Source organism: Muntiacus reevesi, chromosome 1, assembly GCF_963930625.1.
Source record: "Muntiacus reevesi chromosome 1, mMunRee1.1, whole genome shotgun sequence".
Lineage (NCBI taxonomy): Eukaryota > Metazoa > Chordata > Mammalia > Artiodactyla > Cervidae > Muntiacus > Muntiacus reevesi.
This window is the reverse complement of record NC_089249.1, coordinates 101760682-101787247: the sequence shown is the minus strand read 5'-3', so window position 1 is coordinate 101787247 and position 26566 is coordinate 101760682. Positions and strand designations below refer to the sequence as shown.

At 37.7% G+C, this 26566-nt stretch overlaps 1 protein-coding gene and 1 pseudogene across 2 annotated transcripts in view; both read right to left on the bottom strand.

Annotated features, from left to right (window-relative positions):
* Nucleotides 1–19812, bottom strand: part of COL11A1 (collagen type XI alpha 1 chain) — a 213159-nt gene extending 193347 nt beyond the window's left edge. For both annotated transcript variants that reach the window (XM_065907856.1, XM_065907860.1), the window contains exon 1: nucleotides 19356–19812. In XM_065907856.1, the coding sequence (XP_065763928.1) occupies nucleotides 19356–19461 (106 nt within the window). In that variant the 5' untranslated portion in view covers nucleotides 19462–19812. The remainder of the gene's footprint in view (nucleotides 1–19355) is intronic.
* On the bottom strand, nucleotides 11094–11643 carry LOC136149428 (superoxide dismutase [Mn], mitochondrial pseudogene; annotated as a pseudogene).
* Nucleotides 19813–26566: the final 6754 nt, after the last annotated feature.

Sequence of the window (26566 nt, the reverse complement as noted above, 5' to 3'; positions counted from 1 at the left end):
TGAAGAGGAAGCAACAGAAATATCAAATGTGACAGCACAGATACAGAGTTCAGAAAAATGGAGTTCTTCTTGTCCTGACAAGACATCAACACTGAATAAATTTAGGTGTTCAAAGTCTCCCTGGGGGCATCTTGGCTTCTGATGACTTCTTGAGAAAAATCACATCACCACCATGAAAATGCACAACCACAAACTCCAAGTGAGGCATCTACACTAATTCCTACCTGCTTCCTCAACCCCAATTTTTATGCTCTGGCTGAAATAAACTTCTCTCAAGTTCCTAAAATGTACTGTACTCTGTTTGTTGAAGATTCTTTTTCCAATCCTTCATCAATTGACTAAGGATAGTTAAGTTTTCTGGTTTTTTTTCTTTTTCAACCCTATCAGCAGAATTTCCTAGAGAGTTTTTAAAACATATAGATGTATGGGTCCAACTCCAGAACTAACATCTAGAATGACAGAATGGGGGGTGGGGAGGGTGCCCAGGCATTTATATGTTTTAAAGTTTCCCAAATGAGTCTAATGTGTAGCTGGGCAGTGAACTCAGACCTAATCAATCTTTTGATATCAACCTAAACATGATTTTCTTCAAGAAATCATTTCTTATCTACCCCAAGGCTGGGTTATATGATCCTTTCATAGGATCCCAAGTTCCCTTGGATAGCTCCACCCTCTATTCTGTTCTTTTGCTTAATTATCTATTTTCACTCTAGGCTGTGTAGGCTCAGTCACAGTGTATGTCTAAATTATAGCCTTAATTTCCTTAATTAGGTGGTCTTGATTGCCACCTAATCTCTCTCTCTTTTTGCTAAACTTGTAATTTATTGGTTAATATCTGCCTCCCAGTAGATCATAAGTCCCCTGACAACAAACATTAGCACTATGGGTGTTCACTGTAATATTCATAAATAACACAGTACTTGACACATAGTAAATAAAAAATAGAAATATGGTTAATAAGTGAATGAGTAAATGAGCAGCCACATTCTATCCCAGAGCTGAAGTTTCTTTCTTATCAGAAGAAATAAGAAGAAGGTTGAAAGTGACCTTTACTAACAGCACCTTGAAGAGCTTGACAAATCTGGCTGTTTCCATTTGATTCAGGTATGGCAAGAACACAGGTGTGAAATAATCTCACTAAAGAATTTCAGATGCTTCCCCAGTCTAGGGAGTCACTTATTCTCACCTTGTACCTCACATCACAGGCCAGAAATGAGGCATATCCTTATAGAGAGAAATAAAAATAAAATAAGACATAGAAAGTGATATCAGCCATCTACCATTCAATCATGAAATGCTTTGATGCTCAATTAAAAAAAAAAAAAACAACAGAAGAGCTATTTTGTTTATGTGATAGTGGGAGGCAGGACTGGCGAAAGAAAAAAAAATAAGAGAGAAGTGACTATTCATTATAATTTAACTATTACCAACATCCTGTTGTTTTTCATAATCATAAAAGCCCATAATAAATAATCTAAAATACAAGATGACAAGTGAATGGACAGCAGTTAATAACAATTCCAGCAGTTGGGATAGCCCTACTTACAACCCAAGTTTGGTATCTATTATTTGCATAACTTTGAATAAGCTGCTTATCCTTGTTAGACTTAGTTTCTTCAACTTAACCAAATTCTGATAATTAAATGAGAAATGGAATTTTAAATTCTTGGAGAATAGTGTCTAAGTACTCAATAAAAAGAATACCTAAAAACACGATTTTGTCAAAAATTCAACATTTCTGAACATCCAATAGTCCCAACGAGTGCCACCGGAGTTTCTGCAGGTCTATAATTCACTTGATTCCTCATATTCATTTCCTCTGACTGCCTTGGGAAATCTAACAGTTGAGTACAAGACTGAATAGTTTTTATCTCTAAAACTGTTTTTTAGCTTTTTAGCTTTTTTTTTTAATCTCTAAAGATCCATTGGATAACATCAATGAAAAGTATGCAATGCTTAGCAATCTCTCCAGCATGTTTTTATGTTATTCTAGGGACAAACAACCCCAGGAGGCTTCCTGAAACTTTGACAGTTTAAGCTGTCAAGTTCACTATCCCATTACCACCCTGCAACACAACTTGACATTAAAGCACTGATATCATTGAAATTGTCTTCTTTTCAATAATTTTGTGTTTGCATCACATAGACATTAATATAACTCTAGATTAACCCTAATGTGTTATTAGAAGATTTTAAAAAACTAATATTTTAGTGTCTGACCTCTGATGCTATTACTTCATTTATTTCAAACCCACACATGCCACATACCACTCTTGTATTATAAACTAACATGAACATTAGAAAACAAAACATATCAACCTAGATTATTCCATATTTAAAAAGGTATGGAAGTTTATCTTTAAATGCCTATATGGCACAAGTAGGCTTTCCAGGTGGCAATAATGGTAAAGAACTCACCAGCCAATGCAGGAGAATAAGAGGTGAGGGTTCAATCCCTGCGTCAGGAAGATTCCCTGGAGGAGGGAATGGCAACCCAATTCAGTATTCTTGCCTGGAGCATCCCATGGACAGAGGAGCCATGACACAGGGGTTGTGGGGGGTGGGGGGGTGTCGCAAAGAGTCGGACATGACTGAAGTGACATAGCATGGCAAAAATAAAGTCAATATAAATCACACACATGCTTTAAGTCTCTACACAATTCTTTTTGGCTTAAACTACCAGACTTTTTGTCTATATTATGCAATCGAATCATTGTGTTCCAAAAAAATTTAAAAAGTGCAAATGGGAGAAATAAAAGGCTTGGATACATTAGCAAATTTTAAGTATATAAGATTATAGTTGTGCAGTTTACATTAAAAAATCCTAGGTATGGGAAACATACCTAGATTTGTATGTTTGTATTATAGAAACATGGGTTCTATAATAAACTTAAATGTTTTGCCATTTAAGCCTATGTTTAGAGAATAGAGAGAAAAAAAAAGAATGAAATAAATACAAACATCTCAAGACTCAAGTTTTGGAGAAGCAGTGTCTTATGCTTCTTGGAAAAAACAAGCATTTGATACTCAAACAAAGAATAGCATCAAATCGAGGATGACATAGACAAAGACAATATAAAACAGGAGCCTAGAGTTTTAGGAATTTTATACTTAATTTAATCAAATCAAACACCTAACAAACCTATTGGTACTACCATTTCAGAAGATAAGAACTCAATGACCAAATGTAAATGCACTTTCTTACAACTTCGTGAAAATACTAGTGTTTTGTTTTGTTTTGTTTTTTAATCAGCTACAGAGTAAAATTCAAAACTGGAAAGGTCAGGGAAAAAATATATAGTAAAGTATTCTGAGTAGAACTAATGGAAAAATATGACTCCCATCAAAATCGATTGCATTCATGTCCCACTGGTCACAATTTATTCTAATTCTGTCCTATTTAGTGGTTAAGAGAAATCCATAAAACACAGAATCCCAGATATAGTGTTGATTAGGAATAATAAATGGGCTTCCTAGTGGTAAAGAACCAATTGCCAATGCAAGAGATATATAAGAGATGCCGTTTCGATCCCTGGATTGGGATGATCCCCTGGAGGAGGGCATGGCAACCCACTCGAGTATTCTTGCCTGAAGAATCCCAGGGACAGAGGAGCGTGGCGGGCCAAGTCTATAGGTTCGCATAGAGTCTGACACGACTGAAGCAACTTAGCACACACAGGAACAATAAATAAATTTGACTTGAATAGCAATATATGTTTACATTTTCTTGATAATTCCTACTCTGGAATTGATTTCTAGGTCTTCAGTGGGAAACATCCCTTCTCTACTTTCTAGGTAACTACAAGTCCTGCATCATTGCTCTATTAAACCAGTAAAACAAAGCACAAACCTCCATTACAATTACTACACAACTACAACTCTCAAGACAACTGAATCAATGTGCACAGTATCTAGCCAATAAGTAAAATGTTCTACTAAGTGGAATATGATTGCTATATTGACTATATCTAAAAGGGTCAAATGAAATGAAAAACATGGGAATTATTTGGATAAATATGGCCTAGAAGCTGTCCAAATAATTTTTGTACTGCAAAGTTATCTAATTCTACATTTTATATAAAGCCTTAAAATAAAATCTCAACCCTTAATTTAAATGTCATTACTTTTTTATAAATGACAAATATTTGAGGAGAACTAAGGAGAAAAATCCCCTTTGTGGATCACTGCCTTGACATGTCAAAGGGCTTGTAAAATTCAAAGAGCCATGCTGGGTAGGTCTACCCAAGATGGACAAGTCATAGCAGAGGGTTCTGACAAAACATGATCCACTGGAGGATGGAATGAAAACCACCCCAGTATACTTGCCATGGGAACCTCATAAACTGTATAAAAGGACAAAAAGATATGACACTGAAAGATGAGCCCCCCAGGTTGGAAGGTGTCCAATATGCTACTGGGGAAAAGTGGAGAAGAATTATTAATAGACCCAGAAAAAAAGAAGCGACTGGGCCAAAGCAGATGTGACACTCAGTTGTGGATGTGTCTGGTGATGAAAGTAAAATCCGATGCTGCAAAGAACAGTATTGCATAGAAACCTGGAATGTTAGGTCCATGAATAAAGGTAAACTAGACATGGTCCAGCAGGAGGTGATAAGAATAAACATTGACATCTTAGCAATCAGTGAACTAAAATAGAGAATGGGCAAATTTAATTCAGATGACCATTATACCTACTATGGTGGGCAAGAATCCCATAGAAGAAAGGGAGTAGCCATCATAGTCAACAGAGAGTCCAAAATGTGGTACTAGTGTGCAACCTCAGAAGTGACAGATGATCTTGGTTTGTTCCCAAGGCAAATCATTCAACATCACAGTAATCCAGGCCTATGCCCCTACCACCGGTGCTGAAGAAGCTGAAGTTGATCAGTTCTGTGAAGAACTAAACCTCCTAGAACTAACGCAGCCAAAAAATGATGTTCTATTCATCACTGTGGATTAGAATGCAAAAGTAGGAAATCAAGATATACCTAGAATAACAGGCAAGTTTGGCCTTGGAAAACAAAATGAAGCAGGGCAAAGGATAACTGAATTCTGCCAAGAGAATCCACTGGTGATAGCAAATATCCTTTTTCGACAACACAAGAAAAGACTACACATGAACATCACCAAACAGTCAATACCAAAAGCAAATTGATTACATTCTTTGTAGCCAAAAAGGAGAAGCTGTATACAGTCAACAAAAACAAGATCTGGAACTGACTGTGGCTCAGATCATCAGCATCTCATAGAAAAATTCAGGCTTAAACTAAAGAAAGTAAGGAAAACCACTAGGCCATCCAGGTACAACATAAATCAAATCCTCCATGAATATGCAGTGGAAGTAACGAATAGATTGAAGGGATTAGATCCAGTTAACAGTGTTCCTGAAGAACTAAGGAAGGAAGTCTGTAATATTGTACAGGAGGCAGTGAACAAAACTGTTGCAAAAAAAAAAAGAAAAGAAGGCAAAGTGGTTATCTGAGGAGGCTTCAAAAATAGCTGAAGAAAGAAGAGAAGTGAAAAGCAACAGAGAAAGGGAAAGATAAATCCAACTAAATGCTGAGTTCCAAAGAAAAGCATGCAGAGACAAGAAGGACCTCTTCAATGAACAGTGCATAAAACTAGAAGAAAACAACAGAAGGGGAAAGACTGAAAATCTCTACAGGAAAATTGGAAATATCAAGTGAACACTGTGCCCAAGGATGGGCACAATAATGGACAGAAATGGTAGAGACCTAGGAGACACTGAAGAGATCAAGAGGAGATGGAAAGACTACACAGAACTGTACAAGAAGGATCTCAATGGTGTAGTCACCCAGAGCCAGACATTCTGGAGTGCGAAGTCAAGTTGGTCTTAGGAACCACTGCTGTTAATAAAGCTAGTGGATGAAATGGAATTCCAATAGAGCTATTCAAAACCCTAAAGGATGATGCCATTAAGGTGTTGTATTCAATATGTCAGCAAATTTGGAAGTTTCAGTAGTGGCCACAGAACTGGAAAAAGTCAATCCTCGTCCAGTTCCCAAGAAGGGTAGGACTAAAGAATGTGCTAACCATCAGACAATTGCACTCATCTCCCATGCTAGTAAGGTCATGCTTAAAATCTTGCACGCTAGGCTTCAGCATTATGCAAACCAAGAACTTCCAGATGTCCAAGTTGGGTTTAGAAAAGGAAGAGGAACCAGAGACCAAACTGCCCGCATTTGCTGGATCACAGAGAAAGCAAGGGAATTCCAGAAAAAACATCTGCCTCTGTTTCACTGACTACTCTAAAACCTTTGACTATATGGATCATAAAAAAAAAACAAAACAAAAAAAACTGTGGAAAGCTCTTAAAGAGATGGGAATACTGGACCATCTTACCTTCCCCCTGAGAAACCTGTATGCGAGTCAAGAAGCAACGGTTAGAACCCAGTATGGAACAATTGATTGGTTCAAGATTGAGAACGGAGTACAACAGGGTTGTGTGCGGTTACCCTGTTTGTTTAATCTATACGCTGAGCACATCATGAGAAATGCCAGGCTGGATGACTTACAAGCCAGAATCAAGATAGACCGGACAAACATCAACAGACTCAGATATGCAGATGATACCACTCTAATGGCAGAAAGTGAAGAGGAAATAAAGAGCCTCTTAATGATGGTGAAGGAAGAAAGTGAAAAAGCCGACTTAAAACTAAATATTAAAAGAAAACTAAGATCATGGAATCTGACTCCATTACTTCATGGCAAATAGAAGGGGAAAAGGTGGAAGTAGTGACAAATTTCCTCTTCTTGGGCTCTAAAATCACTGCGGATGGTGACTGCAGCCATGAAATCAGAAGACAATTGCTTCTAGGTAGGAAACCTATGAGAAACTAGACAGTGCCTTGAAAAGCAGAGACACTATTTTGCCGACAAAGGTATGTATTGTCCCAGTGTCACATACCATTTTGACAGCTGGGTCATAAAGAAGACAGAATGCCAAAGAATTGATGCCTTTGAAATGTGGTCCTGGAGAAGACTTCTGAAAGCTCCTTTCAGACAGCAAGAAGACAGCAAGAAGATCAAACCTGTGAATTTTAAGGAAAATCAACCCTGAATACTCATTAGAAGAACTGATGCTGAAGCTGAAGCTCCAGTATTTTGGTCATCTGATGCAAACAGCCAACTCACTGGAAAAGTTCCTGATGCTGGGAAAGATTGAGGGCAAAAGGAGAGGAGGGCATCAGAGGATGAGATGGCTGGATGTTGGGCAAACTTCAGGAGAGGGTGAGGGACAGGAGGCCTGGCATGCAGCAGTCCATGGGGTCTCAAAGAGTCAGGCACCACTGGGCAACTAAACAACAATAAAGGAGAAAAATAAATCAGTGAATGAATATAAGAAAGGTTACGGTGATATGGATTTTAATATATGTAAGACAGGAAAAGCCTCAATAATATAAGGTTTGAGTAAATTCGGAAAAGGCATAAGCTCTTCCTCTACTTTAATATTTTTATGCAGTGGCATTGTAAGCAAAGGGACTAGCAAGTGCAAAGAACTTGAAATAGAAGCTGACCTAAGACACTGAAGGAAATGCAAGGAGACAAATATGCCTGCAACCAAGAAAATACAGGGATATAAGAGATGAGGTCAGAGAAGTAACAATGAGGGCATGTTGAAGGCAGTTTGTAGAGGTCCTGTGGGATATTCAAGGAGTTTAGATTTAATTATAAATGAAATGGGAAACCATTGAAAGTTAAAGAGAGAGAAAGAACATCAGCTAACTAATTTTTCAGAAGACTGTGACTGCTATGTTAACAGACTCTAGGGGCACTAGAGTAGAATTAGATGCAGAGAAGGAGCAATTGCAATCTTACAGATGTCAAATTCTGTTGATACTGTTTTCTTGGGCTGAGAGATGAAGTGCTTTGTGATATTATGGATATATTCTGAAGACAGCAGGCCAGAGTGGAGTATGGGAGAAAAGGAGTCAAAGATGACACCAACGTTTTTAGTTCAAACATCATGATTGATTGTGTTGCCATTAACTGAGACAGGGAAGACTGTGATGAATGGACTTTAGGGCTGGAGTTCTGCAATTCAGTTTTGGGCATGCTAATTTTGAGATGACTTAGTAAATCCCACTGGAAACAGCTGAATAGGCAGTTGAATGAGTTTAGGAGTCTGAAGTTTAGGGGAAGTTCAAGGAAAAGGTACCTGGTGGCTCAGACGGTAAAAGCGTCTGCCTACAATGAGGGAGACCCAGGTTCGATCCCTGGGTTGGGAAGATTCTCCTGAGAAGGAAATGGCAACCCACTGCAGTACTCTTGCCTGGAAAATCCCATGGATGGAGGAGCCTGGTAGGCTACAGTTCATGGGATCGCTGTCGCAAAAAGTCGGACACGACTGAGCGACTTTGCTTTCAGGGGAAAGGTCTAGAGTAGTAAAAATAAAATGTTGGGAGTTGACAGACTAGCAATGTCATTTTAAACTATAACTAAATTAATGATATATTTTTAAAACTCTATTTGATATAACTTTCCCTGAAAGAAATCATTACAAGTTAAAAATGCTTATAATAAGTAACTTATTCCCAGCTAAATAAAACAGAGGTTTTGGTCCAACATATTAATCTTCAGAAACAAAAATCACTATTTACACTTTATGTTCTAAAAATGCTATAATGTGGTTAATAACAAGAGCAACCACATTGTAAGGTTTAAAAATATTAGGCTACTTTGTCTCATAACAGATTTTATAAATGTGTACATGGTTGTTTATCATTATCCTTTATAAAATAGGAAGATTATTTATTCATTCATTTTTCAACTTTATCATGACCATAACTCCAAATCAACTGTGACTCAACTGAACTAATTACCACTGAGAATGTCAGGTCACTTTACAGTGGATTAAATAACCCAGAAAAAAAGCTGCATTGCTCTACTTCCCTGGTTATTTGTTAGAGAATCCAATGGTTGCAATCAATTGGAACCACCTAGTCATGTACAGATATGAGAATATGTGCTGACCATGCCAACTTGGCAGCCTCTCTGTACCTTTAAATTGGTCATCATTCCATTCTATGCAGAAAAGTATACCTTTATGGTCTTGTGTTACGTGGTCCCTGCCCACACCCTCCACTCCAGCACGCTCCTGGTAACACACCTACTCCATGAGAATGGAGCCTGACCTGCCGTCTTTGTAGTCTTGACACCTAACACAGTGACTGCACAAAGAAGGGGATCATTTAATTTTCTCAGTTATTAAACAACTTTAATCCTGAACTTTTGAGAAGAAAAATACTTATTGGCATTTAGTTTGTTACATCCTATGAAGAGGAGGATTTTCTTTAAAAAGCATTATCAATATCATGATCAGTTGATCTACTTACATTATTTTATGCAGAACCACTTCTGTTTGACAATAAGGTATGTATCAGAAGATTTGCACATAGCAGATAAATAATCTTTCACTTGACTTCCAGTACCCTGTTATACAAACTAGGCACATCCTCATTTTTATATACATTTACTTCCTATTTCAGAAGGTTCATGAACCCTTGGTTGTGCATCAAAAGTATATGTAGAGCCTTATAAAGCAGCTATGCTTGGATTCTGTACAAAATCTACTCAATCAATATCCACAGAGATGGGACTGGAAATGATTGTGATATCAAGCCAGAACTGAGTACTCCTGTCCTCTTGACTTTAATAAAAATGTCTAACTTATAAGTTCATTAATTCACTCAATGAATGTCTACTGGCCACCTATTTACTCCAGGTATAGTGCTAGATGCCATTCTATGATAAGATTTCTGTGGTTTGGATGATATACAAGGTCAACTATCCTAGTCTTCATGGTTACAAAGAGGTATTCCCAGGGGAGATAATAACTAAATTCTGTGTAAAAAAGTAATGGTAAGCAGATTGGGAGAGTATTCATCATGAAGACCATAGTTTGCTTGGAGGCAAAACAGAGACAGCCATTTCCAAGAAATCCTAACAGTATCAGCAAAAATCTGTTTAGTATATTCCACAGACACTGACAAGAGCTGATTTACATAATTTATATCCTATCCCAGGTTATCAATTAGGTTATTGAAAAGCAATTCATTTGAGCTGCAACCAACATCTTTACCTCATTCAACAAAAATTTTCCAAACATTTACTATGTGATAGGTTCCTACATGTTTAGGGCACACTAAATAAAGCAGATAAAGATACCCATCCTGATGATTTTAGTGGAACTAAAATATACAACAGATAGGAACAGAATATTAAAAAAATATTTTTATCCAAAACAATTCTATGATGACTATAGACTATTAATTCTATTAAGCACTTGAAATTTTAAGTACTCCTTTTTAAACATGGTACTTCATAATAACATAATTATATATGCAACATGCAGTTTGCTTTCTAACTTGAAGAACTAGCTTACTAAAATAATCCTAATGCAATAGATAGGCTACTTTTCCTAATAGTCATTAAGCAAAATCAGACAATCCTTAATATCATACAAAACTGAAATAAAGGTTTGAAAAATTATATATGACAAGATTTTCTCAATTATTACTTTTACAGATTGAAATCAAACTTGAATTAAACTTTCCTGTTCACCAATAGATAAGTGAAATGATGATTTATGTTGCTGTCAAAGCAAAAATATGACTTCATATGGCATTTTATCAGTCATATTACTAGGTTAAAGCAAACTCCAGTTTTAGAGATAGTATGGTCAACTGAAAGCTTCAAATATATAAAAATATCTTTGAAGAGAATGTGCAAAACTATTTCCCAAATGAGGAAGGCTGAAAAGAAGTAGCAATTCATTCACTTTCAGAGAGTGAGTAAAGAAAAAGAGGGAGGGGGACTCTAATCACTGTTAACAACATGACATGAGGAGGTCACCTTACACCACTCCAAGTTAACTAGATTTTAACCTTGTTCCAGCCTGATGAGCAAAGCAAGAAGATAATTAGTAATCTAAATGGTGACTATATCATATCCTGTGTGCATTCTGGCATCTTGGCAGACACAAGGGAAAGAAAGAAAACTAAATCACAGTCTTTACCCTCCAGCAACTCCTAGAGGAAGGCTAACATATAAATGAAGAACTTTTAAAATAATTATAATGTGTCCATGTTTTTTTTTTTTTTTTTTTTTTTGCAGACCATGTATCTTTCAGTTACATTCTCCCAGCTGATTACATTCAAACAGCTTTTAGATAATCACATCTGACACTTTATATTGAAGGTAATAAGCATACTCCCATACATCAATCCCCCAAAGTGGAATAGAACTGTTGTTCTTTGTAACAGATCCTGATTAGAACAGGCAGCAATTTGTAAGTATCCCTGTTACTTAATGAAATCAGGCCAACCCCAAGCTGAACCTTGAACACCAACAGACAAAGCTGTCAACTTCCCCTCAGTCAAAGGAATAAAGTAACACATGTTAGCTTCCATCCACTCCCCTTGGTTCTCTGCCATCATTAAGGCTTAGATTTGTCCCTAAAATGGGAAGAGTGACAGGTCCTTCACCACTGAAATTTAGTGCAAGCTGAAGAGTCACCTGAATTATGACATCCTCTTTCACCAAAATCTCTTTATATTTTTCCTTGGTAGCATTCAAGTTATTTGCATAATTTACATGATATTTACAATGGTACAGCTGCATGATTTGTGCATTATTGCTAGGCCCCAAGGCACCATAACCATAAGCAAAGTCAGGGAGGCTGTGCAAAAGCATTAAGAATATACAACAGGACTTCCCTGGTGGTGCAGTAGATAAGAATCTGCCAGCACTGCAGGGGACAAAGATTTCATCCTTGGTCCAGGAAAGATTTCACATGCCACAGAGCAATGAAGCTTGTGTGCCGCAACTACTGAGCCTGTGCTCTAGGCCCTGTGAGGCACAACTACTGAGCCTTCATGCAGCAACTGCCGAAGCCCACGTGCCTGGGGCTGTGTTCTGTAACAAGAGAAGCCACTGCAGGGAGAAGCCAGGGCACAGAAACGAAGACTAGCCCCCGCTCACCTCAACGAGAGAAAGCCTGTGTACAGTAATGAAGACCCAGGGCAAACAAAAAAGAAATAAATAAAATTATTTTTTAAACTATTTATATATAAAAAGAATACACAATAAAGTAAACATGGGCAAATGGTCAAAAGCAAGAGATCTGGAGCAAGATTGTCTGGGTTCGGAGCTACACAGTAGCTGTATGGTCTTAAGTAAGACAATTAACTTATCTGTTTTTCAATTTCCTTATGGGTAAAATGGAGATGGTAGTATTAGCTTACTTCTACGACAATTGTCAGAATGAATGAGATTCTATACAAAAATGCTTACAAGGAGACATATGCATTCAGTGTTAGAGCTTGTTACTATATCTGCCTGGAGTATGCAGCTTGAGTTAAATCTTGAAGTATGAGAAAGGACCTGCTAGATGGATGAGAAGGAAAAATCCATTCCAGGCAAAAAGAGTAATGCATTCCAGGAGAGGGGAGAGGATGGTCAAGAGGTTTAACATGCCTAGTGTGCGGGTTGCATGGTGTTGGAGTGGGAAACCTGAGTCTGAGACACACAGTAAGGCACTCTACATCATGCTAAGCCATCTGTACAATACGTTTGTCCTCAAAACTAGTGAAGTGTTTTGAAGGTTCATCAGCATTCAAAGAGTAACAGCAAGTAGAAGGCTGTACTTCAGAGTTAGTCTGAAAAGAGAGTTAAGGGCAAATACCACAGGTGGCGCTAGTGGTCAAGAATCTGCTTGCCAGTGCAGGAGACATGAGACCTAGGTTCAATCCCTGGGTCAGGAAGATCCCTGGAGGAGGGTACAGCAAAACCCACCCTAGTATTCTTGCCTGGAGAATCTCATGGACAAAGGAGTCTGGTGGGCTACAGTCCATAGGGTCGCAAAGAGTCAGACACAACTGAAGCGACTCGGCATGCACCACTAATACTTCTGACGCTCCGCAGTGGCATCTAAGAACACCAAGTAGGAAAATGTGCTAGAGTTTCTTATTAGTTCTGTCAGGAATTGCAACTACTGCTCTTTCGTAGCAATCATCCTTTCGGGAAATTGTTTGTTAAAGTCTGAGTGAGAAAGGAAAGCCAACTGCCTCATACAGTCTAAGGTTTGCTCCTACAAGCCCGGATGTGAGTTTACCAGTCAGACAGAGGAAGGACGCTTCCACTGACATTCTATGCGCTCAAGTTCTATGAATAGGGACCTTCACTGGCCTGTACAGTACAGGGCCATTCAAGAGCAATTAAATTTGGTTAAAATAAGAAAGAAATGCTTTTTAAGGAGAGAGAGAGAAAAAAAAAAGAAGGTTTGAGGGATTGCAAACGTTGATTGTGCTGAAGCACTTTTACACCGGTTTGTTTTAGTTCTCAATTGTCAAGTCGTATTTAAACTGGTCTCTTACTCTGAAATACGATAACCTTTCTTTTCTCTGAGTTCTTTCTACTAAATTAATAGCACTGTCTCTAATTCCATGCGCAGCAAGCAAAGAGTTTATTTTACCAGATAACAGTAGGTCTGGTGATCAGCCAATGTCTAAAGAACCACTAGCCAAGTCAGTAGTAGGCCAAAGACTGCAACTGATAAATAGATACTGCTCACTAAATCACTTTAAAATTGTTTCATCTTCTCTACCCGAGAGTATTATTCACGTTGAGTTTTGACACAACTGAAAGTAAAAAAAAAAAAAAAAAAAAAATCACAATTATCTATAAAAATAAAATCATATTAGGGTTTTGAAAGGAGAAATAAATAGATGCATTTGAATATAGAAGATAGTTTAAATTGCAAAAGAAATCAGTAGAAAAAAGTCCAAATTTAGGAAATTCATTATAGGGTAGTTTTAATATAGATTGAAAACTGCATTTAAAATACTCTTCAGGGAGAAAGCTTAAGGAGCACTGTAACTTTTTATAGGACCTGTGTGTACCTCTCTTCTTTGCTAAGGGACAAAACTTCAATGCTCAAAAAAAAAAGTTTGATTTCCTCTCACCACTCCCAGCTCAGGTCACATTTCCCCAGGATTAAATAAGGGAAGTGGAGGAGTAAAAGCAGAAATGCAGATCAGCCCTAAGCCCCAACTCTGCAGTTGTCTTGAATTCCTAATGATCACAAACCAACTGCACTTTCTCTAAAGGAAGGAAAAGTGCATTTAGGATATAATATGATTCTGGCTTTTAAATACCTAAACACCATCCCTAAAAATTATATTAAATGATAAGGCTGGCTGAATATGTATAAAACTCTGTATTTATATAAAACAGAGTTAGTCATAAGTAGAACTATTAACTTCCACAGTATCTTCTTCAGGATCTTAAGGACATGTACTGAATTTCCCAAAAGAGGAAAAACCTTCATGGTTGAAATACTAGCTCTATCTTAGCCATTGCCAGCACCGCACATCATGTAGACCCTGAAGAGGAAGTATTTCTCTATAAATTAACTATCTATTTATTCCTGAAGTAAGAGGTGACTAGACACTTTGACAATCCAAAAGGAAAAGCTTGAATTAGAATCTGCACTACTAAGCGCATCGGTTATTTTTTTCCCAAAGCTGACTGCTTGTTTGGAAAAAAGGTTATCTGTTAAATAACCCATATCAAGTAAAAATCAATTCATTATCTGACTTATTAATACAATTAGATAAAAACATACAATTAGATATAATATATATCACCCAGTCAATATAAAATCAACACGAAAAGAGAAATTTGACATTATTTGTCTTATTTGAAATAAATATATAACTTTCTTAGCTTCCTGAAAATTCAAAGTTGTACTGGGTCCTCTATTAGGAACTTTAGAGAAGAAAAAAAAAAAACCATGTTCATAATCCAGCAACAAATGTATACAAAAATATTTTATAAACTGTTGCACTTTTTACTTTGATACAGATCTTATAGAATCACATAATTAGGCATATTAACAATACAAATTATCAAAAATTACCTATATCTAAATTTAGAACATTAAGGAATATTTAAATGCGTTCTATAATCTCCTGTGTTTCTTTGATTCATCATTTTCACTTAATCGATCCTCACTAATCTAAACTCCAGCACATATATTTAAGCAATATATGATCATTCTATATTTCATAAATACACACAAATTAAGTAATAATTATTTATTCCATTAAGTCTCAGACTACTATTATTTATTTAAAGATACTTTATCATTATTGCAGATTTCACCCTACTCATTTATGGAAAATCTTGACTATGATATGAATATATATTTTTTGAGAGACAGGATTCAGTTAAGAATTTTTCTATGCCTTAGTTTCCTCATTAGTGAAGTGAGAAGGTAGTATGGAGTTGCTATTTTTATATGAATTTCTATCTCTAGCATTCTCTTTAATAGAATCTAAACACCTTTTCTTCTTTCGAAAAATTCAGCTTTTTATTAAACACTATCACTGAAACAATTCGAATCCATTCATTATCACTACATAGGTAGTGCCTAAATAAGTTAACCAGAGTGAAGAGAAATTTGTCTCAGAAAAGAAAAAAAATTTAAGAATAGAAAGGCAACTACTTATTTTTTGTCAGAAATCCTACCCACAAACTTGAAAAGGGGCCCATATTGGCCTTGCTACATTTTAGTGATAACTTGAATAATGTGCCCCTTCAATTTTAGTCACAAATCGAAGCAAACATAGAAGCTAAACTTTAATTATATAAATCATAAGCAATCATACTATCTAGATATATACATTTCTCATTTTGCAACTTCATAATTTTATTTAAAATTCTGAGTATACCTCTTACAGAATTATTTTTATAAAGTAGAATCTAGTAAAGTATTAATTATAAAGTCAATTGTCACATTAAAATATTAATATACTTAATTTTAAAACTAATAGACAATTTTGTGAAAGTGTCTATAATTAACTGAATATATATGTGCCACCTAAACTAAGGTTATCTGTATAAAACATTCAGGAAGATGCTTCTCATGAGCCATCTACTTTTCTTTAGTGTTTATTACAGACTTTGTTGATTTTTAGCTTTAAAAAACAAATGGAAACACTATATTAATAATCATAGAAGATACTGCATTTGCTATCAGAAGCGTATCTGATCTTTTAACTGATTTCTGATTGAGTAACCTAAGGGACAAGCTTGATCTCTTCCCAAGTTGGATTAGCACATACTCTGGAAGCCAGCACCATTTCACCTGCTGATCCCAGGCACTCAAAACACTTCAGCAGGAATCACTACCAACTACTGACAAGCTTCGAAAATTCTTCATAAAATTAATCAACGTTTTGCAAGGCACAATATTGGTTCAACCACCAAAGGTAGACTACCATTTTAATTAATGACAAAATGATTCAATCAGATATTATATTTTCTTTTTACTCAATTTAACTTAATTCCTTTAAAAACTGCTAAAACCATCTATCATAAAGCCATCAATCTGAACACAATCATGAGTTATAGTCACTACAAATTCTAGGTAAATTTCAGATTCTATCTTAATAAGTACTGAACTAATTGAATATAAAATCTATAAATTCATGAGTTAGAACATTTATATTAACCATAAGCAAGTATATGAAATATGATGCTGAAGTTAATGCAAATATAAAACATAATGCTTACTCTTTTCTTCTTACTAAACCATAATAAATACTAAAAAAAATTTTAAGTAAGTTAAAGATTACTGAAGTACAGAGTTTGTATTTACAAAGTAAAATAATATGACTGTGTGAATTCACTGACTCTCTTTTCATTCACTCCAAGAAACTTTCTTTGTAAGGTTTTCCCTGTAAGATGCTTCAGGATCCTAACTACATATTTTTAGAGTCCAATTTATTATGAACCCAGAACTTTTTAGGCTTAAGTACTTTTTAATCCAAGAAATACAAATTTTAGATGAAGGTTATCTTTAAATTATCTTTCGGTTTAACAATCAGATCATACCACTGCATCTCAGAGAAATTAAGTTATATAAATATATAATATAATTCTGGTATACAATACCTTATTTAGAAACTAACTCATTGTTACATCATTTGCAAATATAAACACTAGCGTGAGAAATGGACACTGAGTTTATTTTTCCTTTGTGTGATGATTCAGGCTAGTGTTTCCTTTTTAAGCATTAATATAGTATTTCCTTTTTGAATTTCATTAGGTGGTAAGAATGCCTACAAGAGTAGGTTTAAGTAAGTATAGTTTCCTTCTAAAGAATAAGCACCTAGCAATTTGGTGAAACGAATACCAAATCTTAAACAATGTGAAGATCCAAATAACCATATACTTTCAAGATATTCATCAAAAATAACAAACAGAAACTACACATGATCCTTAAAGTTTGCTATTTCTCACATTAGATGGTTTTGTAATAATAGAGGTTTATTTTTCCACCACTTATTTGATGTGGTACTAAGATGTTTTGTTTAAAATAGTTTTAGGTATACAGCTAGATTCAAATGAGAAAATTATGCATCACAAGTGTAGAAATTTGACTTTTCTGATATCCTTAGAGCTTTAAAGAAGCCCCAGTGTGGAAGTGAAACATCTTCACTGAAATAATCCCTGAATGCCTATGATAAATCTCTCAAGTTTACAATGCATCTGTCTTCACTTAAGAAAGTCTTAGTTTCCATATTAAAAAACAAAAGGCTACCATTATGATACTTGTCCCAAGTTTGGACAAAAGAAATAGCTGGAAAAGTTCAAAAGGAAACAGTATACCTGTTCTTCCTTAATCAAGTGTCCTTTTTCAGGATCATTGTACTTAGAAGGACTTTAAGAGGCCTTATATCCTGAGGCAGTTGCTTGAATTCCAAATAATAAAGAAAACCAGCAGAGGGCAGACCTGAGGACAGAACCGACCAATCCCGCTGGTGACCAGGTACCAAAGGTAAAGTGCAAACTTTTGATAGATTTCACTTTCAAGACTCTACTATTTATCTTTTAATATGTAGAAATGAATGAATCCACGTAATTAGCATGACCGATTCCAAAATTCAAAGATAGTCCTAATGAGGCTCTGTACTATTCGCCAGGAAAAGTCACAGAGGAATAACCCATCCCTGCCTGCTCCTCAGGAAGGTGAACAATCACAAAGTGTGCTGAAGAAATACAGACCTGGCTTCGCAGAGTTCGGCCTCCGGGAGCGCTAACTCCCACTAAGGAGAGCTCAGATCTTGGCGCCCACCAGGGTCAGACTCAGGTTTCTGCTAAAGCCTGCGCCTTTGGGGTTGACAATTTGTTTCTCCCTCAGCCAATCATCGCCGCCTTCCTTCTTACCCCTACTTCTCTGCGCACCCCGACAAAGCTTGCTTTTCTACTCTAAGCTGTTTGGGCTCCCTTAACTCCAAAGGAGTCCGTCCTCCCGCCAGCCGTGTCTACAGCACCTAACGGACCGCTCCAGCCAGATGCCTTTGCGGGAAAGGGCGGGGGGAAAGGAGGGAGGAGGCGGAGGGGAGGAGTGAAGTCGCTCTCCCTCCTCGGGTACTGACAGAGCTGCAGTCTTCCCAGCAGGTCTGGTCATTGAATATTTGGTGGTGCCACGTAGGAACTTTTCCTTACCTCTCTCCTCCCATCCCACCCCACGCCCCCTCCCCTTCCCTCCAATCCCTACTCCTCCGCCCCCACCCCATTTGCTTGGCGAGTTTCATCATTCTCCAAGAGAACTGCACGTCCAACCTGCAAAAAGAAATTGGGGGGCGGGGGGGGGGGCGGGTCACAGAAGGGAGGAAGGTGCAAAATCCCGGGAAGAGTGTTCTTCCTATCTCCATCCATTTCTTTTAATCTGCCATTTTTTCCCTATTACTATCTCCTCAAAATGACACACACACCCAAAGTATTCTCAGTCTTCAAGATTCATGCCCCCCTGGGTCTCTCTCAAATCCTCAAAACAGCTTATTTCTCACTTTGTTCCAGACAAAGAGCTTTATCAAGGATCATTTTATACCCTTTCTCTATATTCTCTCCTCAGCTCACCTTTAAAAAAGGACTTCCATTAGTTACAATCTGAAGAAACCAGATGTGTTCAAAAGGTAGTCTAAGGACCTATCCTCAAACAAAAGCTTTGTACAACTGCCTCTGTGTTCAAGGTAATATTTTTCCTCTTTTCAAAGCCCCTGGAAGGTGGTGAAGGACATTTCAGCAGGCTCTGTGCCTGACAGATCTTTTCTCCTGCTACCTCTTCTCCCATTACTGTCCCGCCTACATCCATCTCTCTCGCACCAGTCTTCACTTCCAACCTGGTGGCAGCTACAATCTGGATTTTATTTGAGAGAATTGTTGGGGGGAGGAGAGGGGTTGGAAGAAGGAAGGGGGGAGGGGCACAGAATGAGAAAGACCGACAGCAATCTCCCACCTCCCGCAAACCATTTTTTTCTTACCTCCTCTGACCTCTCTAGCCTGGAAGAGGAAAGTCAGTGCGAGAGTTGTTATGGTGAAATCCCAGAGCCACCGTTTCGTTTTCCACCTAGAGGACCACCGCTCCATCTCCGAGCCCCGCAGTCACAACTGTGAACTCAACCCACGAAATCGCGATTGCAGACCTACTTCGTCCCTTCCAAGGTATCGTCGGGGATGTGTGCTACACAGCCATTGGGGAGGCAGAGGGGAAAAAGTCAAAGGGCTTTTTCTTAAATTTGATGGTCTGCTTCCTTCCTGTCTCTCGCCCCCTCCTCTCCCTCTCGGTTGGCCCCGCCGGTCGGGACCCTCCGATCCGTCCTCTGCGGGGCCCTGCCTTCAGACTGACGGCAGATGAGGGGCTTCAACCAAAAATCTGAGAGGACTGCGTGCCCCTAAAGGCTTCATGCCGTCAGTGGGCCGGACGAGAGGCTCCGGGCAGCCCCCTCCCCCGCCCACTCCCCTCCCGCGCCCCCCTTCCCCGGGGCGAAACTGACAAGCCCGCTGAAGGTCAGGCCCAATCACACGCCTCGCGGGCGGCCCCGAGCCCGCCCCCCTTTCCTTGGCCGGAGAATCAGGTCTCCCCGCAAGCCCAGCCCACCAGCCAGCCCCCGTCTCCCCACTCATTTCCTCCCTCCTCTCCTGCCCAAATCCCGGAGAAGAAATGGGAGGGAGTCACGGGGGACGCGTGCTTGGCTCCAGCACTTTGGGAATGAAAGGAATTGCAGGAGAGCCCCAGAGTCCACAGAGTTTTCAAGGCGCTTCTGTATTCAATAAAAACAGCTACTTGTCTGCTTGCACCCGTCTGTGAGCCTCTCCTCGTCGGCGGGGGAGGGGAGGAGCCCGGCGTCTGAACCGCCACCCTGCTGGAGTTCTGGGCTGCCGGCGGTAACCTTATCCCTGTGCAAAAATCTGCTTCTTATAGCAGACGTGGAACCAGCGGACTCACTGCTCTGCCTGCTCCGAAAGGCATTTTTTAGTATTATTTTTATACGGAGAATTAAAAGAAAGGGATGAAGGTGAGATGGAAAGACCCCAGAGGTCAAAATCCTTGATCTTACAGGGAAGCTCTCCTTCGAGGTCTGAAACTGACAGGTTTCTCTCTTGAATGTTTGAATTCTACGCTAGCTTCATTCAGAGGCTTGTCTCTTAAAGAACTGAACTGTACTCTGAGGCGGGAGGAGAAAGAAATATATGGGAGCTGACATTAAGGGGGTGAGTAATTTAATTTTCCAACTGATTCCATCCTGAACCGGTTGAGGGGGCAGAGGGAGAGGAGAAAAGTCAGGAGATCTCAAAGCGCCTAGGCCCACAGCACCTATAAAGGGCCTCAGGAGCTGAAAATATGGTCACTCCACATTGAAACTAATGAGAAGGGACAGATTTCTAAACTCCTTCTGCTTACTCCTCCTCCAAGCAATCCACTTAAACCTGGAGTATAGGTTCTTCAGTCATTTTTTTCTACGTTTAAATTATCCCTTCCTATTGGCTCCTTTTTGTTCTGTAATATTTCTTAAGATGTTTCTCAAAAATTTTCTGGAACAGAGCCCAACAAGGTGCCAGCATACATTAGGCATTCAATAGAGATGGGCTGAGTGAATGATTACATTTTCCTGTTGGTAAAAACTGGAAGCTTTGGCCAGGACCTATGCTGAGATTTTAAGATATTTCAAGGTTTAAGAGTTCTCAGCTAAGTTCATGAGGCGCATATGTCCACTAATTTTTAGGAATCGAATTTTCTACTAGTTATCAAAAAATGGCTCATGACCCATGGGATTAATGAGATATTCTAACTCTGTGGTTTAAGAGATGAAAGGAAGGTGTTCAGAAACTATACAAGTCCAAGATGGAATTAATTGTACAAGGACATGTATAAGAGGCATATCAAATGAGGAAAGCAATTAAAAAATACTTTCAAAGTGACTATTCACTCTGTGACAAAGAACCATTCCCACATCCAGAAATTTACTTCTTAACGATAATAGGTTAAAAAAATACTTTGCATTGATAATGTTGCTGGCAAAATGTTTGAGATGCCTTATATCAGCTGCAGAAAAGTATCTTCAAGTTAATACAATTTAATAAAATAATTAAATATCATGCAGTGTTTGAATGTGAAACGTACGAATAAAAATTAAGAACCTTAAGGGGACTGAACAACAACAAAGGGAAAAATATCCTGAAATTTATCACCTTCATTATCCTTCATCTTCTCAAAATGAAAAGTCTGTTGGAATTTTCAGTTAACAATTTTTTTTTGAAACCTGAATTCTTTTTGTCCAATTCTTTGTGTATTTTTAAACTTATTTTCGAGGTCTACTCTTAAATGTAAAATAGTGAAACGAATACAGAGTTTGGAAGTACATCATTTGTGAAGCTAGCAGAATCCTAAGTCAATGCAAGACCTAGAGAGAGTTCCAGTGCTTGCAGGAACATGTAGAAATGGTGTTCCAAGCTGTTTTTCAATAGCTCTCCTGATTTGTAGAGAATTCTATGGTCTGATACTGTTCTGGGAGGTGAGAAATGATGCAGTCAGTCTAGCAAGTCCCACCTTCTGGTCACATCTCAGGCCTGTTCACAGCAGTGAATGGGTCCTTTCAGGCAAAGTGGTTTGGGTGAATAGAGTTATTACTACCTTATGCTGTCTGTACTCCGTGGTCTGAATTCCTCTGGCCACTGCCCAGAGAAGCATAACCTGGGTCTGAATTAATGCTCTGGAAGGAAATATAGTGGACTCATAGTAGGGAATAGCTAATTATTTCTTACCCCTCTAACCTGTAGCTACTAGCCAGGTCTGGAGTCTCCTAGGTACCTGCCCGTGGATTTACAGGAGATGAATTTAGTGGAAGGAAGGATAATGCTAAAGAGCAAAAGGATAGAGGGAAGCAGAAAGAGACCCACCTCACTACCTTCAATTTCACAGGGAATGACTTGTTTCCTACACCACCTTTCAACCAGTCCTTGCCAATTGTTTATATGCAGATTCAAATTGTAATGGAATGCGACAGTTTCCTAACATATAGGTCTTTCATTTGGAGCACAAGTATCTGTATTACATTTCCCATCTTGTTACATTTTTTTTTTTAAAGTGGCATTTGAAGATATTTGTTCATTTTTGTATAATTTGCTCTGATTGCAAGTCTTTCAAAAACAAGACGAGAACAGTTTAGAGAAAAAATAGTCACATTCTTTGTAGCAGTATTTTAGATTGACCATTTGGCCATATTGGCTTGTCTGGGAAACTGAAAGAATAATTTGATAATTGATTAGGGGTAAAGTGGTATAGTGCTGTGCTGGGCTTAGTCGCTCAGTCGTGTCCAACCCTTTGCGACCTCATGGACTGTAGCCCGCCAAGCTCCTCTGTCCATGGGATTGTCCAGGCAAGAATACTGGAGTGGGTTGCCATGCCCTCCTCCAGGGGATCTTCCCAACCCAGGGATCAAACCCAGGTCTCCCGCATTGCAGGCAGATTTTTTTACCAGCTGAACTACCAGAGAAGCCCCAGTAGCATAGAAGGGGAACATAAATGTTCTAGACAATCTTCAGAGTTCATGGAGCTTTATTAAGCATTGTGTGATGCTGATAAATCTCCCTTAATATTGTCAAAAATAGTCCCTAACAGAAACAGTAATAGAGAACCCAATTGTAAGACTTAAATTACTATGGGTAGAATTAGGTGAAAGAAGTAGATTTTTTAAAGTTTCCTCATCTTTGAAATGATTTGGCATTCATGAGAGAGAGATGATACATATATGAACAATTTCTCCAAACACACTAAAGCCATTGTATCTACTTAGACTTAGTGAATGAGAAATTATTACGGGGGTGGGAAACTCTTGCACACATCAGAAATACTTAATACATTTAAAAGAAAATCGTTGTTGAATGTAATCCCTCTCTCACTGTGCCTAATGGTTTGTCTTTCTTGCACTTTTCTGAACTTTAGGTCAATTATTTTAAGAAAGAAATGACTAAGCAGTTTGACATTGATTTTACAGTTGTTTTTCTCCTAATACATGAGTGGCTAAAAATTAGTCTCTGTTTAAAAGTGGTGTCGGTTCCTCTTACCTCACAGATGGGCCACTGTATTGTAGAAAGTTGGGGGTGAGAGAGGGATAGAAAAGTTTATTTTCATAGTCAGTCTAGCTCACAATTACCCCACAGTGATGACTGGATATTTTTCTGCACGTTTACTATGAAATAACATACAGAACTTGAGAGGAATCTAAATTTAGCACAAATCCATGATGAAAGACAATCTTTATATGAAAAGTTTGCTCTATTAGAGTGCTGAAGGAGTCAACTGAGAGATGACAGACCCATGCTGTTTAAAAGAAAAGTAAAATCAAATCTAAATGAACCCCAAACCAGCAAGGACAATTGCCTTGTACAAGCATGTACCTCTGTCTTAAAAATATCCTGTGGTTAGCTATGCTCACAGAAACTATCATGGTTCTGCTCACAGAAAACTATCATGGTTCTTTTTCATAATTATCCAAAGATAGAAGACAGGAAAAGAGAACAGAATGATTCAGGGTAAAACCTTAACTATCTGTTGGACCTTTGTCAAGATACTTTACTCTCTGTATCTTTTTTCTTCTTAATTGAATGGATTTGGCATTTACTAAGCTTCTGTGTCAGCAAAAATTACACAAGACTTTCTACAAAGTGTTGCAAGATAACATCAATATCTCTATCAATAGAAGTTGAAGATGGTATCTTAAACATTCTAGAGAACTACATACCATGGCCAAAGGAAGTTACCACATCAAGAATATAACCCAATGATGTTTCACTGTATATGATGTCCCAACTATCATTTGAGTAGTAATTGTCTTGGCTGTTCCTAATTGATTCACATTGGCTGTTCCTAATTGATTCACATTGGCTGTTCCTAATAAAATAAGGTGGCTGAAGGTAAGGGGTTTAGCTTATCTATAGGAATTATTTACTCTTAAAAATCTACACATAGCAATTTCATGAGCTTTAAATTTTGATTTTGATAGTAAAATGAGAATATGTAAATAATTTTCTTTTGATGCTTATTATTTCCTAATATAAATAATAAAACTGACCACATATATCAGTGCACTTTCCAAAGTAAGTGAAACCTTTTTTTACCTCATTGATGTCTATGTAGATTCATCCATCCCAATGGCATTTGTCAATATTTTTTATTTAAAATGAATATTATTTCCAGATAACCATGTGTAATCTGTTTTATGCCTCCACCATATATACCAATTCATTTAATTCTGAAATCAAATGCATGTGCTTCAAAAATCTGAAGACTCATACAAAACAGATTTCTGAATTCTAAACAATATTTTTGTTATTTTTATATGACAGCCTTATACATTTTCTTGTTGCCAAAATGAATGCCAAATATAAGATTTCAGGCTGGTGAATATGGCTAAATGTTGAAATAGATCTGATTTTTTAAACATCTGTGATGAATAACTTCAACTTAATTTGTTTTGCAGATTCCCAACATTTAATAATCCTCCCAATATTATATGTTCTGCCAGTATTAGTATGGTAAAATTATTGCACATTCAAATGCTGGACAAACAATAGATCTTACTTCAAAATCCCACAACCTAATATGTAAATCAAATCTGGAATATCATATATGGATTTAAATGGTTGCAAAACAAGCAGCGTTTACTATGAAGAAATACTTTTGAGAGCAAAATACTACTGTCACTAAAATACAAACATTTTTATTGAAAATACTTAATGCTTGCTGTTGTTGTTAATCTTCATAACATCTTCATTAGGTAAGAATGTGTTAATTTCAATAGTTATAAAGTGCTGCACATAAAATAAAGAGGATATATAAATTATTTAAACAAAGGAAAACATATGCTAGAGAAGAACACTAATTTTTTTCTTTCTATTTCAAGACTTTGGGAGTTTAATCATCAAGCTTTCTTTTATTCCAGCTCATGGCGTCATATGTTATCTCTCAAAGAATGTGTATAACAAAATGCATTTATTCCATACTCAAAGCAATTTCAAAATATATTCGCTCTTAAAAGTCAAATATAGATAGCAATTCTGTAAATGATGGTTACTCTCATGGGAGTTTGAACACAAGACATTTAAATTTTTTTTTAAATTAGGTTTGAATCCTCACTGTGCCACTTGCTACCCATGTAATTGATTGCCAGTCACACACTATTCTGAATCTTTGCTTGTGAGTGTGTAATATATATAGCATCTACAGGCTTGCTATAATGAATTTTTTAGATACTCTCTTTGGTGACTGAAACTGAGTAGTCCTCAATAAAAATCTATGTTTGAGGCTTCCTTGGTGGCACAGTGGTGAAGAGTCCACTTGCCAGTGCTAGAGAGACGGGTTCACTCCCTGGTTCGGGAAGATTCCACATGCCACTAGGCCCGTGTACCACAGCTATTAAGCTTGTGCTCTAGAGTCTAGAAGTCAAACTACTGAGTCCACATGCCACAACTAACTATTGCTTCTTCACCCACATACAAGTTTCTCAGGAGACAGGTAAGGTGGTCTGAAACTCCCATCTCCTTAAGAATTTTCAATGTATTTTTGTTAGTGTCAGTTAAACCACTTTTAACTCTGGTATAAAAGTCAAAAAAACAAAATGGTTAAGAATAACTAGCAACAAGAACTAGTTAATGAATACATAATATAAAAATATGTATGCAGTGACATCAATAACATAAAGTATTATTTATGTATTATTACTTGGGAAATAAATAATATTTATTTGTATATATATAAATATATGTGTATCTATTTGTATATATACAAATAAGTATTATTTATTTGGGAAATAAAAATGTGGAGTTTTATATGTTCCATGGTGACTCAGACAGTTAAGAATCTGCCTGCAGTGCAGGAGACACAGATGTGATTCCTGAGTTGGAAAGATCCCCTGGAGGAGGAAATGGCAACCCGCTCCAGTATTTTTGCCTGGAGAATTCCATGGACAGAAGAGCCTGGCGGGCTACAGCCTATGGGACCGCAAAGAGTTGGACACAACTGAGCCTGGTAGTCTGCAGTCAATGGGATCACGAAGAGTCAGACACGACTGAGTGACTTCCCTTTTCACTTTCACGCATTGGAGAAGGAAATGGCAACCCACTCTGGTGTTCTTGCCTGGAGAATCCCAGGGACGGGGGAGCCTGGTGGGCTGCCGTCTATGGGGTTGCACAG